The sequence below is a fragment of the Larus michahellis genome, chromosome 19 (genome assembly GCF_964199755.1).
Source record: "Larus michahellis chromosome 19, bLarMic1.1, whole genome shotgun sequence".
Taxonomy (NCBI): Eukaryota; Metazoa; Chordata; class Aves; order Charadriiformes; family Laridae; genus Larus; species Larus michahellis.
The window spans coordinates 8,605,529-8,621,464 of NC_133914.1; the positions used below are offsets into that span (position 1 = coordinate 8,605,529).

Below are 15,936 nucleotides of genomic sequence, written 5' to 3' on the forward strand. Positions count from 1 at the left end.
ACGAGCTTGATCCAGCATCACCTCAGAAGAAACACTTCTAGGAACCGGCTGGACTAAAAATCTGTCCCACTATTTTCATCTCTCTGAAATCAGGTATAGACACTAACTTTCCACTCAGATCTCCCCAACACCTTTTTTCAGTCATCTTCAAAGTAATACTTTAGAGCAGCTGTTATGTCACTTCATCTAACTCAGTCTTTCTCTGACACAAACCATTAGACAGATCAAGATCCGCTACAGCTGCCATTGATTCTGTAGTTATAAATCTGCCATTGGGCCTAAGGCTGCCAATACTGTTTTGGATAGTCTTTTGCCGCTCAGAAATTCTCGTTGCCTAGATAACAGCAACACAGGACAGGTGGAATTCAGGGTAAGGGTAGAAAAAAAAAAAAAAACAAAAACCAAGAAGCACAACAGCAGCCTTATTTTTTAAAAAAAAATACTTAAATTGGAAAAAAGGAATTCAGAACACTTACCTGTATGGACTGATGGAATTCTAACCACACCTCATGCGGCAATTCACTTTCAGGAATTGAAAGCAGTAGCTCAAAACAACTCCTGGAAAAGTAAGAGGCAAGTAAGCAAGCTACCTGAACACATTCTGCTATTACGTTAAATAACATCTGTGGCATATATTACTTAGCATTCAGATAAGAAATGACAGTAACACTGAAACATGTTTGACTGCACAAATCAGTTAAAGGCCAGAAACAGCCCCAGAATCAGGCATCAGTCATCACATGGAAAGAGTGCTCCTTTTTACTATGCACAGCCTTGCTAGGGTAAGACTCCAGCTACTCTTGTAATCCAAGGTAGCTATTCAGTGTGGCTCAGGAACACTGCATTACAGAATTTCTGCTCCTTCCTCTCACAAAGGAATCCTAATATCCACTCTGAATAGAACTGTTTTGACCCCAGGATGGTCTCTTTGCCAAGAGGAAGAATGAAAGCCAGCTTTACCTAACTTAAAGTTTCAGTGCTGACATATATAAGAAAATAAAACTAAAGAACAGCAGCTTGACAGAACAAGACACGAGCATCAGCACAGAAACAGACCTAGAGAACAGATCCCTAATGGTATCCTAAAAGCAACTGTCTGACAAACTACGTCACGAAGTGCATCAGCACAGAAATGGACCCACAGAACAGATTCCTAAAAACATCCTGCGAGTCTCTGACAGCATGAGGAGGGGGAAACATTCAAATACCTCTGGTGCGAACTGCAACAAGCTCAAGAGCTTACCCAATCAAAAAAACCCCACCACATTGATATGCCTATCAAAGATGTTCAGATCATGACAATATAGGGAAAGAAAAATGGTCTAAGACTCCACAAACAATAACTGCACTAAATAATTGCTATAAGCTACACCTACATTGTTACATAGTTGCAACTCATGCTATTTTTAATTCAAAACCTCCACTCCCACACAGTAAATAGAATGACAAGACAACACATTCAGTCTTACAATAGATAGAAGAGTTGAGCTTGGGGAAGGGAAAAAGGAAAAGATGACCATAAAGGAAATAAGAGTTCCAAAATTCTTAGTACCCAACAGCTTAGAGCACAACTGCAAAAGTAATATCCAGGCTATGCCAATTACAGTTTCCTTGGCAGAAAAATAATTAGAATTCTAAGTCAATTGCCTAAGTTTTTGTTACAACAATTGACTCAAACATACACCTGCACAAAGACTAGGCAGCCTTTCATATCAGCAAGGAGGAGGAACAGCCATTTAGCGGAATTCTTCATTTTGGTCCTTACGCAATACTTCAAAACGCACCTCTATCCCTAAAAGCCCATTTCCTTCTTTATTGTAATGCGATCAAACAGAATTTAGGTATCATGCTAAGATCACAACTGAAAATACCAGGATCACTTCATGAAGTCAAGCCTTTCTACCCCACTTTACCACTGCCACCACAATACCTTCCTACACAAAACTCAAACTTTAATCACAATTTTTGCAAATAAACTGTAACGGGTGCTTGAATGCTTCCATTATTAAAAAGAATAAAACGTTAATCTCAAACACTCAATTCAAAATATATTTTAGGGGAAGGTCTCCTAGATTTGAGTTTGTTTATTTTGGAAGGAATAACTAGGGAAAAATCAACATATTATTTGCATACAATTATTCTGTAATCACTTTATACATAGTTCACTATTATTTTAAGTCAGAAATTTTAAAAAGTAAATTCTAAAAGCTTTCAGAGTTGTGTTCATATTTAGATTGTATTAGAAAACTTTTATCCTAAGCTTTTTGGAGTTAAAAAGATGACTAATTATATATCAGATAACCAGCAGGAATAGTTCACCTGTTGCCAGGAATTATCCTGCATTTGTTAAGGGTTGAGTTAGCTCTTAATGACAGACAGCGGAGTGGTAAATGCAAGTTAGTGAATCAAACTGCAACAGTTTATTAGGTTGAGAAATGCTTTGTTAGATAGACAAAGCAGCGAACCATCACACGTGCCTCCTCACAGGGTGTTACGGAAAGCAAGCACACTCTTCCTGGAAGCAACGTGTGTTAGACCCAGTAGGTGAGATACAGCTACAGAAGTCTGAGGTAGACCGGCCCTATGAGTTGAATCCAGTTTTGCTACTCAGACCAAATGACATTTAGTTCTCCGTTCTCTTTTTACGGTTGAAAAGCATATAAACATCTTCTCAAAGGTGTAGAAAAAAGATGGTAAACTCCATTTCAGGCTATCACAGCAAACAGGAAAAAGTAGAAAGCTGTCAAATATTAGCTACTGGCAAACACAACATGAACTACGAACATTCTTTCTACTCCGTTAACTTAGTCTATTAATCTTAGGACCACATAAACCATTTTCAGATGGAAGCAAAATTTTCATACTGATGGTAACCAGCATCCCCAGAAAAAAAAAGCACTTACAGAAGCTTGAGTGAACAATCAGCTTCAAGGGCTTCCTAAGATTCATGAGGATAACCAGCTAACCAGATCTCCGTGAAAGACACCTTTGATAAAGCTAATTCTTTATTCATTCTTCTATAGAGTCAATACCTTTGATATAGTAGTACTGGGGGCTATGGGGAATGTGCTGTGCTTTATGGCTGCAGACACGAGCAGTCCAAGTTCTACTTGACCAAAGCAGGTACGTCCCTTCACAACCATGGCCAATAACATTCCTGTTCCCCCACAATCGTTTGCCAAATCTGCGAACTACAAGAGCAACAACTCAGAGCTTTTAAGGTTACACTGTGGACCAACAACGTCTCACGCTGCATCAGCATCGTGTTTCTTATGGGGGGCACAGTCTCTATCTCATGTCAGATTTACTGTGACCACACAATTGACCTGGTCAGGTGTCAGGGGAAGCCACAGAATACTGCATTTTCCGGCTACTGGCTCACCCACCTCACTGAGAAGGATGTCAGGAGGAGGAAGGTCCCTCCCCCTTCTCCTTGAGGGATGTTGGAAGGAAAGGAGGATTTCAATAGTAAGTAGAGCACTTGTGCTTTAAAACAGGAAGCTTGCTCATTTCATTTCTCATCAGGGTTCAAGTCTGAAAATACACAGTGTGTATGACAGCTGTAGGTAACCCAGCTGTCTCCCCAAAAATCAGTTATATGGGAGCAGCACACTTTCATGTCCCTAACCAGGTAAGAGTCTTCCTCCCTCACAGAACTGAGTTTTTATCTTTAATTCCCTGCTCTAACTTCTTTCCCCCTCCCTTGGAAACTCTTATGTAAAAGAAAAATGTGGGCGAGTTCAGCTAGGTATGCAATTTACCTCACCCTATCTGTGACCTCACTCCTTGTCTTTTCATTCTTTAGATTCCTCTCAAATGTAATCAAAACAAGAACAGCGGAGATTCCTGTAAGTCAGCCTCTCTGCTGTCCTCCACCACAAAATTTTCTGAATACAAAAGCCACAGCAAACTCACTCCTCACACTGAAAGATGGAAGAAACCCCATTAGCAGAAGCAGTATATTCTGGTTTTTCTCAACAGGAGAAAAGCAATTTTGATAAGCATATCTAACACAGAATTGGGATTCCTGCCCCAAAGTATGTAACACTGGCAAAATATATAGAAAGTACTCCAGATATGGATGACCTGCACACGAAGACAGTGAAAGACAAACTCTTTAAGTGACATGAGTAGGAAACAGTAGAACACACAAGCTAGTTGATGATAATATGACAAAGATGAGAATAATGTACCCATAAAGGGACAGTCTGCAAAAGCAATTAGGGTATTTTGCCAAAAATATATGTATTGTGTACCAGGTAAGTGCTTTGGCAGTTTAAGCCTTCTGTTTCCAAGTTAAGACGACAGACTTTTCCTGATTTCACACTTTTTCCCTTCTTGCAAAAGGTTTTAAAAAAAGAAAAAAAATCAATCACTCCACATTTTTCTCGTAACTCCAAAAATAAACCCCCAAACCCTCAATGCATCATATGGAAATACCTGTTTCTGAGCTGTTGATTTATATTGCAAGTCAGTACACTGCAAAACAAGTATTTGACCAAGGAGTTCATGGCAAAATCCTTCTCACAAAGAACAATTGACTTCAGACTACAAAGCAAATAAACTACTGATAACAGAGAAAAAATAGCCAGCTGAAGAAGTGTCACAGAATTATCTTCATTCTATGATAGTATTTATATTCAAGGTTCTAGATCTTCATCCTCCCCCCTCAAATGAAGCCTTACCAGCAAGGAAGGACCAGCAAGACAAAGTTATCCTTCTCAGGCTAACTGGTAGTAACTGATTATATGCCAATGTTCGGGAAAGCCCTCAGGCTATACTCTTCAATTACAAATAGCTGCTTTGCACTTAAAACAGACTTTGAGAAACTACAAGTTATTCCAACTTAGCTGATGGACTGCAAAACAGTTCTGCGTTTTGTTTGAAGAGCCGCTATGCTTTAAGTTATGTCTACAGATACTTGCAAAAGAGCTCCGGTTGAATTACTCTCTGTTTTGCTATCCTACAGCACCAGCCCACACGTGCAGCTTAGACTGCCATAAATACAAAACAGCTTCTCCTTTTTAAACAGGGGCATGTTCAGAACTACCTTGCATTACAGGTGAGACGACACACGAAAGCAGCACCTGCAGAGCAAGTGATATGGGTTTATCAATCCATGCATGAACGTCTAATATTAAGGCTTCTGTTTAATATGGACCACACAAAGTTTTTTCTACAGGAAATAATAATAATTTTCAGAATGTTTAAGAAAGAACAGAACCTTCCTAATACCTGCACATTTATCCAAATAAAGAACAAAGCCTTACCACTTGTTCACATTAGTTAACAAAATGCTCAAGTACATTTTTGTGGTATGATTAAAAAAGTACTAAAGACATATACTAGATAATAAATCACAAATACAGCTGTCAAATTAAGTATTACAGTATTTCAACAACTTGCCCTTTCATTTATAAAGCACAGGTTTTTGTGGGTTTTTTGTTTGTTTTTTTAAATATTAATGTACCAACTTAAAACTTACAGCACTAGCCTGCCAAGTACCAAAAGAACATCTTCACATTCTGTAGTCAAGTAAGGTCGTGCATTAGCAAAGCATTGGATGGAGATTCGATATACTTCCAAAAAAGGTAAAATATGTTCCGATGCACCCCGACTGCCAGCATACTGAAGTAGCGTCTGAAAGAAAATGAGTTATCATTAGAAGTTCTCATAACACACTTTTGTCTAGAAAATAAACATCAATATGCAATATCAAGCGTATATAGTGGAAGAATTCTGGAAGAGAAGCTTTTACTCCAAAGGAGATTTAAAAATGGTAGCTTTTCTCCTCCATAGAAGTTCTCCCTTGTATCCAAAAATATTTTTGTTACTTTTACTATTTCAATAAAGTTATCAGAATTTCTACCGACGAGTAAGCTAGATGCAATCAACAGAAATGTGAACTGTTAAGTTAAAAATTAAGGGAAAATTTCTGCCATGGAGACAGAACCGCATATGTAACACTGGAATCTTTATTACTTGTGAGAATGCAGAATAATAGGCAAGAAGTTAAAGATTAAGAACATTATTCCAGCTGTAGTATTTTAAAGATACATGCATTACCCATAGAACAAACATGAAGCCATTAGAAGGGGATACAAAACCCAGATCTGACGGTTATGTAGTCAATTTTCAAATGCAAAATAACCTTAGATTTTACTACTTGACCATAGCAATCCCACATTATCCAAGCACAGTACAGAAGAAGCAATGTAAAGTCTACCCAGTTTTAAGAGAAATCAAAATAAGTTTCAAAAATCAGCACAGGGATGATGGTAGTATCTCACAACCTTTTTAAAGCTCCAGTACACTACCATGTTATTTTCTGACAGGTTATAAAGTAATATTGAGAGCAAGCAGGGTGCTGAGCTAAGGACACCTTAGCTCTACTAACAGCTTGCTTCACAAATAACATCCCTTCTCTGTAGGCACGCCCTCCTACAACTCCAGACCTGTTATGCTTGCGATCTCACCAGTTATAATCCCTCTCCCATGTTGCACCCTCCCTAGACCAAACAAGGTACCACTGTTGATTAAGGCCAGCTGCAAAGAAAACAAAAAACAGTGATAAAAACTGTGCTTTCTGGAGCTGTTAAGGCCAAGACGGGGTTGGGGGGGAAGTTCAGAGTGCCCCACCCTATAATTCAATACAAGCCAAATTGTTCTAAAATGATGATCAGCTCATATCAGCCTTCAGATCACTTCAGGTTGGGACTCTGACACAAGAAATTTATTTTAACACCTTAAACAGACACATGATCATATCAGGTTATGACAGGAAGGAAGACGCTACTGAACAGACCCTATAATGAGCTTACTAAAACAGCCAGAAACTTCCAAGACAAAGCCTAACTTCCAACACAGCAAGAAGTAAGTGGCCAGCTACACACTATTTTGTGGACTACCCAGTGTTATGTCAGTGATCTAACTATAAAATACTAGTCCTAAGGTTAATAAAAAAAAAAAAAAGAAAAGAGAAGCAAACATCCACTAGACTGGCACAACCATTTGTGAAATTTAAGAAACAAGCAAAAGAAAATTTATAAAAAGATACCATCTAAGAATCAGTAAAAATCAAGACTGCTTTGTAGATTATTCTCCTAGAACTGAGTACTTGTTATATAACTCCTAGATGGTAGTTATAAACTCTCAAAAACCCCACACAATATTAATAGTTACAGAGATTTAAGGAGGATGGCAGAAGGGAAGATCAGATGTTTACAGAAATCATCCTTAAACACAGCAGAAGGACCATTAGCAGAAGCAGTGAATGACTAGCAACCAACCAGTCTAAGTGCTTCTCTAACAGATTAATGAAGGATTTGATAATATAACTCAAATTATATGTGGCATTAGAAGCACTAAATTACATTCAAAGGCTGTCAAGCTACAATCCCTAGAGATACTCTATTGATGACTATCATAAAGTCATCTGTTTAGTAAACCCAGCAGTAACACCACCATTATACTGACTACAGAAATAGAAAATCAAACACACAAATCTTTGCACTTTTCTGAAAATGCATCCATTAAAACAGCCAAATTTATTACTCAATTATTTTAACAGACACTTAGACATAAACTCCCTGGTCTGTGTAAACCATAAAACATGACAGAATATTTCCTAAGATTAAATAAACTTACTAGAAAACACTGCACCCTTGCTGGAGCGCAATCCTAGCATTGAGATCCAAGTCTTACAGCTAATATTAGCAACTCATTGAGTGGCCATTTATCAGAAACTTCTCCCCAAATAGATGAGCAATGACAGTTTCAGTGTATAAGACAGATTCAAGGCAAGAGACTTATTAATAGCTTGAACTTCAAAGATGTAGTTTTGAATATTATTATGCTATTAGTATCAGCATACTGACAAATAAGTAAATGCAATAACTGTAATTGGCGAGTGGGGTGAGAAGAGCAGAAGCCAAACACAGCCACCTACCGTGTAATCTACAGACCAGCCCAGGTCCTCAACTTTGCAGAGATTCTCATGTCCTGCACTGCTGCAATACCTGCTTAACTACATTTCTTCAGAATCATCAATTTTTTTGCTCAGAACCAACTTAAACATGTCTAAGTTGCCTGACCTGTTATTACAGCTTTAAACTCTGTTTAACAAAAAAACCTTACACCTCTTCTAAAACGTACCTGATTGCAATTGACAGTCCTCAACTGCGTCACCTTGAATAACTTCAAAAAGCCTTCAGAAAGGCAGATGGGATGCTCTGATGTCCTAAAACCTCTGCTTCACTGCTAACTGTCCCTCATATTTAGGACAGCGCAACCTGAAACACGCACACTGTTCATTCTACTTGGCTCTTTGGGTACATATTGAGCTCCCCAACAGACATGTTTTTCTTAAGGTGAACATGCAAAGCATTCACGCTTGTACAATATAAAGTTGCAGAGTCAACCCACTATTTAGGCCTCATGAGTTTCTTTGTTGTGCTACCCTGGACACCAATCTTACTCCCCTGCTCAAAAACAGGAATCTTCAAGGAAACTGTGCCATCCGACATCACTCCCAGGAAGAGCTACTGGAAAGCTGCATATGGCAGCACAAGTTTCCATGTTGAAAAATACAGCATCCAGACAGCTCAAAGCACAAGAAAGCTACTGACTCGATTCAGTTTGTTGTGTGCCATCAGCCTCAGTAACTTCCACAGCAAAACAGAGCACCTTTCAGGACCATGCCACAGATGTACACACAGGATGGCAAATTCATCGCTGCCCTAAAACATTTCAGCTACCCCGACATGACGCAGCTACTTCCCAAGATCATATTTAAGCCCAGTTCAATTCAGCTTCTCTCAAGGCATGTTCTGCTGTAGCTTAATAAGCTCATAACTAGATACCCGTGGTACCCTCCAAGTTGTTCATACAAAATTGAGTTCCTTAAATTTCACTTGGAGGCAGACCTTAAGTTATTTTGAAGTTTTATCACTCAAACTGTGCAACATTCACAAACATCCCCAGGCAGGAGGAGAAATCACGATATAAAATTACATCCTAACCACAGAAGTTTGACTGCGCAATGACATCACAAATTTATACTCCATTGAAGCTGCTGCATGACAGACCAGCAATCTCATGTTTTCCACCATATCTCTCGGTGTACAGTCATGACCATCAGAAATGTCCCAAACTGATAGCAACTCAAGACAGATATTTTTCATTTTTATCTGTACTATCTATCACAGTGTTCTAAAACAAGACTACTGTTCAATAACAGCACAAAGACCTAAAGAGGTCCACATTTTTTGTGGGACAGGGTTTGAGGGGTTTTTTTTGTTGTTGTTTGTAGGTAACAGAACTGATTCCATCAAGCCCCACTGATCAAGTACCTCTAAAACTTTGTCTGTACCAAACTAATCTGGGTGACTTGACCACTACATGTATTGACCATTCTTGACAACCTCTACATTAACTGTTAGCTGAGTATTTGTTTCAATGTTCTCATGCAATGAATGCCACTGGAAACAATTTTAGCAAAACCTGAAATATGGAGAAAGTCACATGCGTTATACTGGGCTCCGTATAAATGCAAGGCCACAGCTCTTAACAGTATGCTTGAGACAGACGTAGCAGCATGCAGCAGCCTCCCGCAGTTTGAGAAGCAACAGCTTTGAAACCTAACAAACAAACTCCCTTTGTTCTTTCGGTAAGCAATGAGTTAAACATCCTCCCAGAATGGTATGGTAACACTTAACCTGTGGATGTGAACTGAAGAATAATATAATCTGTAACACACCAGTAGGACTTTTTCCTCTAATTTTGCATCAGATTTTGCCATTCACCATTCAAACAGAGTGGCTGTATCAGCTGAGATGTGGTTAAATTAGCTTGTAAAACAGATTTTTTAATTTTTATTTCGAAAACCACAAACCCTTCAGATTCAACAGGGATGGCTCTTCAACCCAGCAACCTAACAACAATTATTCAGCCTTAGCGCTCACAACAAGTTATGCTGCGGGGGAAACAAAAACAATTTAACCATTTGAAGAGCTTACTTAAGAATAAGTTGCCTCCATCACTACAACTTTAATCAAGTTCAGCTCCTCCTCTGGAAGTTTGTGGCTTGATTCTCAGACTGATCCTTAGCCTGAATTGCATTAAGCAAGCATTCAGACAGGATCACCAAACCACCACAGCTCGTTCAGTGACTTCAGTGAACTGCAGGCCTTCACAAAGCATCAAGCATTGCTTATTCCACGGCAGATCTCAATCAAGGTGGAACACATAGTTTTGATCCCGAGACAGGTAAAGGACACACAAATGGAGCTCTAGGAACAGAGCCAAGACCGCACCGAGGGAGCACAGTGTGGCCCGCCTGACCCAGAGAATCTCCCAACGGCTACCAGCCGTCCGGGTCCTGACAGAGCCCGAGGGCGGGCAGCTCCCCCGCTGCCACGGGCGCGGCCCCAGGATGGCAGCGCAGCGCATACAGGGCAGCCCCGGGGTAGGACGCCCACCACCCCGCTGCGCAGCGGCGCACGCCGCCGCGAGCCCCAGGCCACGCCAACGGCAGCTCCAGAGGAGCAGGCGGAGCCCCCGGAAGGGGACCCCTTTGCCGCCGGCAGCGCCGGGCACGCACCGCGGCGCGGGAGGCCCGCTGGGCCCGCCCCGGGCCCGTCGCCCGGCCTGCATCCCGCGCCGCGGCCCGGCCCAGCCCCTACCTGGCAGAAGCCCCGGCAGTAGGCCCGGGACGAAGCCTCCGACACCTCCTGCTCCCGCAGCTCCGTCTGCAGCTGCGAGAGGCGGGCTCGGAGCGCCGCCACCAGCCGCTGCATCTCAGGCCGCGGAGCCGTCTCAGCCTCAGCGTCCGCCATCTGCACCCGGCCCCACTGCGCGTAGGCAAGGATCACGTGACCCACAGCTAGTGACCTCATCGCCCCGGGACGGCGTCACGTGACGCGCACATGACACGGCTCGCTCGTCGCTGGCCGCGCGACCCGCCATCCGGGGCAGCGAGCGGACACACCCGTGTCGAGCGGCATCACATGACGCGACGGCAGCCCGCCGCGAGCGCGCGTGCGCGCGGGGCTCCGGCCGGAGGAGGGGGCGGGGCGGGGCGGGGAGCAGGGCCGGGGCCGGGAGCGGGGGCGGGGCCGGAGGGGTCCGGCGCGGCGCGGCGGGGCCGGGGCGCTTCTTCGCCCATCGCTACGAGGCGGGGAGGCAGCGGCAGGACGGCGGGCCCTCGCCCTCCTCCGGGCCTTTGGGAGACGGTCACCCAGAGGGGTGGAAGTCTTCAGCCTGCTGCCAGCCCCAGAACTTGCACCCCTAGGTGCCCGTGTGTTATAAAGGTACTTGTGGAGCAAGATAACCTGAGATACAATAATGGATTCAGGGGAGCGTCAACGCTTTGACTTAGATTGCATTTATCTTAATCTCTTGTTTAAAAGCACGTCGTTCAAAGCAGAACATTCATGAATTGAGGAAAGCCCTGGAGGGTCCAATGCCTAGCCGAAGGTGGGAACTGGGAGACCAGTAACAAGATCTTGCAACTTGCAGCACGCCCTGTGGAAGAAGCTGGTAGGCCCGTGGGTCAGGAAGCTCTGCAGTCCATTGCCCGCAAGCCTTCTGCTCGACCAATTGACCTGCCAGGGTGAAAAACCAGGAAGGCAAGTCCAGCAGTCGAGACTGAAATGCCGCAGGAAGCAATCAAGTGCCAGTACGGCCTGCTTTTACCACAGCTGACTACAAAGGGATGCCCTGAAGTCCACCCAGGAGTAGAGGCTGAAATGGCATGCGGTTGCCTGGAGCTGCCAGGCCAGAAATCTGCTGACTGGCATTTTGGTGTCCCTCGCTTGTCTTGCTTAGGAAGGAGGGGAAGTGAAGTCACAGCTCTTTCTGCAGAAACACCCCCTCCCCCTCAACCCAAAGCCAACAAACAAAACATTTTTTGTTGGTTTTAGTCTTGGTAGCTCAAAGGTGTGCTATTTCCTTTTTTGATTTGAGAATTTAGGTCAGGGAGGCCCCTGGCTTGTTTATGAGCATATGGTTGGGGTTTCTACCCTCCAGCAAGATGGGAATCTCTCTTTTCCCTTTTGATCCTCTGCCTAATTGGGCACGCACAGTGCGAGGGAAACGTGTCCGTGTCCACCTGGTAACAATGACCTGCTTTTTCCTGCCTCAGTCTCTGCAAGGCCAATGAGAAAGGGAGAGGAGTGGAGAAGTCAGGAAGGCTTGGGGTGAATTGTAATGGAACTATTTGGGAAGCTTTCCTTAGTTGCAAGCAAGTTGTATGATTTCAGCTCATAGCTTTGTGGTACAAAGCAAGTGGAGTGTTTGGAGAGGTGGATGAAAACTAAGAGATGGGTTAGGAATAGCAAAACTATCTTCCTGCATGTTTAAAGCCAAAGGGGGCCTTAGAAGGCGTTTTGGGAAGGAGCGAAGAGATGTAAAACAAGAGCCTGGAACTCCTGGGCCACAGATCTGCCCATGGGCTTTTGCACATCCTCATTACTCTCCTACAAGTTAAATGGTTCTGTAGTTTTCCTGTTGGGAGGTGTCTTGTAGATACCAGTCTTCTTTGCATGGTCAGGTGAACAACAATCTTTAAGTATGAGAAATCCTCCCCTCTGAGCTTGCTTATGTCCTGCTGTCCTTCCTCTCAGGCTGGAAGGAGCCAAATACATCTACTTGGCCAGCACTGTCAATGCTAACATCTCTTCTGGCAGCGGGGAGAGAGGCCAGAATGAACTCCATGGCAGGTCCACAAAGTTGACTAAGAGCAACGGGTTATCAAATCAGTTGGTAGAGCTGGTTGGCTTGTGATGGCCCCTAGGGCCCCTGGGGAATGTTAGTCCTTGGTTTCTCTCTCAACATGGTCAGGAGAGAGCAACAGGAGCCTGCCAGGCACACTTGACCTAGCACATGTGACTCTCTCTCTTAACTGTAGACCACCATATGCTGCTGCCAGGCCCTCCACATGCCAGCAGCTCCCCTGCCTGTCACCCGTGGGCACTGGGGGAAAGTGGCCAACTGCGTGATGCTGCAGGACATCCATTACATGGAGCAGCTGCAGCAAAGAGCCAACCTGAAAGCCAGTGTATATGATTTTGAGCGTTATCTGTCTCCTGGCAGCTATTAGGAAAGGAGGGAGGAGGATAAATTCTTGTAGAAAGACCTCCCTCCTCTCTGGTGTTTTTAACCTTCTCCACTCTTCCGGATCTTGATTCTGCTCTCTGTTGAAGTGAGGCTGGGGCAGAGGGAAGCCTCTGCATTTCATTCTCCAGCTGCAGGACTGAGCATTGAGGACACGCAGAGGGAAAAAGTGGGGATCTGAGTACACCTGGAGGCGAATAGCAGACATTGCATGGGGGGTGGTGGAGATAGTGGAATAATTTATGTATATCCACACATGTAACGATGATAAATGCATTTTGTATGTGTTTGTATACCTTCATATATATGTATTAGTTACACATGTTTAAATGCATACATATATATCAGTAGATAAAATATATCTTTATACTTACATATGTGTATGAGAGTCATGTAAGTACTTGGAAGATAAACCTTTCTCTTGAGAAACACTGAAGGCCCATAAGGCCAGCATATTGTCCTCAGCCCATGTTCTGTCCCAAAAGGAAAACCTGCGATTTAACAAATCCTGGCCGCTAGTTGCGACCTGAAGTCAAATCTGTTTGTTTACATGAATTTTTTATAATGTATCTATGTAAATATATCTATATATCGAGGTATAAAAGCTTTCATTAGTTCTTGTTTTTTAATGAGAGATAATGGAATTATTATGCATTAATTTTAAACAGAATTGATTCCATGGAGCGATTGCTGGCACACAAAAGGTGCCAGGAGGTAAAAATGTTGCTTGTACTCACTGTCGCTGAGAACCACTTTCATGGCCCCACCAACCCTGAGGCTCTACCCTTTCTTGGAGGCTTCATCCTCAAAAACAGCTCTCTTCACTCTCCCCACGGCCAGGATCAAAATCTGCAACCATCTGCAGATTGTTCCCGCTCCTAAGGTACCAGGAGGTAAAAGTGTTGTTTGTTCTCACTGTCTCTGGAGGCGCTTTCATCGCCACACAAACCTTGGGTCACTATGCTTTCCTGGTGACCTCATCCTCAAAACAACCTTTTTTTCCTTCTCCCCAGGGCCTGGCTCACAAATATCATAAGTTTGGATATTGCTGAAACACTGAAGGGGCCAGGAGGGAAAACTTGCTTGTTCTCACTCTCTCTGGACAGGAGCGAGGGAGTGGCTGTGTGGTGCTGAGGATTTTGAGGAAACCGTAAGTACATATAAAAATGAAATATAATTAAAGGATCAGGTGGAAAGATGCCCTCTTGATTACTGGCTGAATCGAGCTGACGAAATTGATTTCCCAATAGAATTCAGCCTCCAACATTCTTCTTTTAACAACTTAGTTGATACCGATTGAGCAAATTATTGGAAAAGTCAACGCTCTTATATGATGACAATTTTGAATTCCTTCCATTTAGTCATCTCAAAAAGCCAAGCTGCTTTCTCTCAGTTGGAGAGAGAGGAGTCTGTTTGATCTATTACTGCAGCGTCAAGTTAGTCCTTCCTTTTGGTATATATTTGTTCTAGACAGATTGTAAGGGTGCATTGTGTTTATAGAATCTTGAAGAAAAATGAAAACAAAACCCAGGATCCATCCCACAGATTATCTAAAAATCTCAAATTCAGTAAGCAAGAAAATAACAATTCAGGGGTGAGAACAGGCCAAATACATCATCATGAGCCCACAACATAGGAAGCATATGTGAAAGAAGTCCAAAGAAGTTTGAGAGAAGATTAGTTATTATTTGTGCAGTACTTTGAAGGTGAGAAGTGTGAAGTATTAAGCGTATCAAGGATTGGTAGAGGAGCGGTGGGCACTTGGCACGTGGGAGTCTCTCCTAAGCACGGGCAGCCTCCATCCACAGTCGCAAAGCTGCGTATATTTGGGTTTCTTTAGAAGTTCCAATCGAGGATGCCTGTGTGGTGAACGTACCCAGAGGACTCAAGCCCCAACACTACCAGCATCAACAGCAGTCTTTGTGCTGGTGCCTCCGCCTTCCTTGTACCCTCCACCACCCCAAACACTTCCTCTCCTACCGGGGGCGCTACGACCATAATTTCCTCCTTAGTTTCCACCTGGTCAGCCTCCATCTGCCAGCTACACTGACTCCCCTCCAGGATATCCCCCAGCTCCGGCAAACACGTCGTCAGCCTGGGTATGGACAGCAGTACCAACGGCTCATTCCGATCCCATCCCAATGACACAAGCTCCTCCTTTATCTGGGGAGGAGTTTTACAGAGAACACCAGCGACTGAAAGAGGAGTAAGTACTTGGCTCAATGAAGTTGTGTTTGTTGTTTTTCATTTTTGTATTTTGATAGCATATTGGACTGCAGTTACACTGAAGTGCATCTGACATAAGCAAAAATGACATAGTATTTTTTTCAACATGCTTCTTTGTTGCAGATGGCAAACATGCAAAACTGAAAGAAGACAAATGTAATTCTAAAACTTTCCCTTCGACTTACAGGAATTCTAAACTGGTTTTGCTTAAATAGGATATTCACCTTTTGCACTTGCATGCAGTATACATTTTCTCACATTGGGCATGGTTTGTTTCTTGGTGTCGTTTTGTAGTAAAGGTCAAACTCTAATTGTAATAAAGGTCAAACTTATTTTAACAGGGAAAAGAAAAACTCCTTTTGCTAAGGAGTTGACGGAATACAAAAAAATGCAAAAGGAGTGTGGGCGTTCATTTTCCAGGTGAGTGCTTTACGTGTCCGTAATGGAGAAGCAGATTGTCTAGAAGAATCAGGAGGAGTTCCGCTCCACCCCTCTATCATTCGATGGACTGGATGGTTCAAGGGATTAGCAGTGATAGGAGTTTCATATGTAGCTTACTAGCTCAAATATATGGCAGAGCTTGCGGTTGACCGATAG

At 43.0% G+C, this 15,936-nt stretch overlaps 1 protein-coding gene across 8 annotated transcripts in view; it reads right to left on the reverse strand.

Annotated features, from left to right (window-relative positions):
- RLF (RLF zinc finger) overlaps positions 1–11,035 on the reverse strand; it is a 58,466-nt gene extending 47,431 nt beyond the window's left edge. For 3 of the 8 annotated variants that reach the window (XM_074562616.1, XM_074562606.1, XM_074562608.1), the window contains exons 1-3: positions 10,683–10,858; positions 5,486–5,640; positions 477–558 (exon numbers count right to left, since the gene is read on the reverse strand). Coding sequence is in view for 1 of the 8 variants with exons in the window: in XM_074562603.1 (XP_074418704.1) it covers positions 477–558; positions 5,486–5,640; positions 10,683–10,895 (450 nt within the window). In the remaining 7 variants the exon portion in view is untranslated. Of the gene's footprint in view, positions 1–476; positions 559–5,050; positions 5,088–5,485; positions 5,641–10,682 lie in introns of those variants that run through there. The other 5 variants (XM_074562610.1, XM_074562613.1, XM_074562609.1 and 2 more) reach the window with 4 other exon arrangements.
- Positions 11,036–15,936: the final 4,901 nt, after the last annotated feature.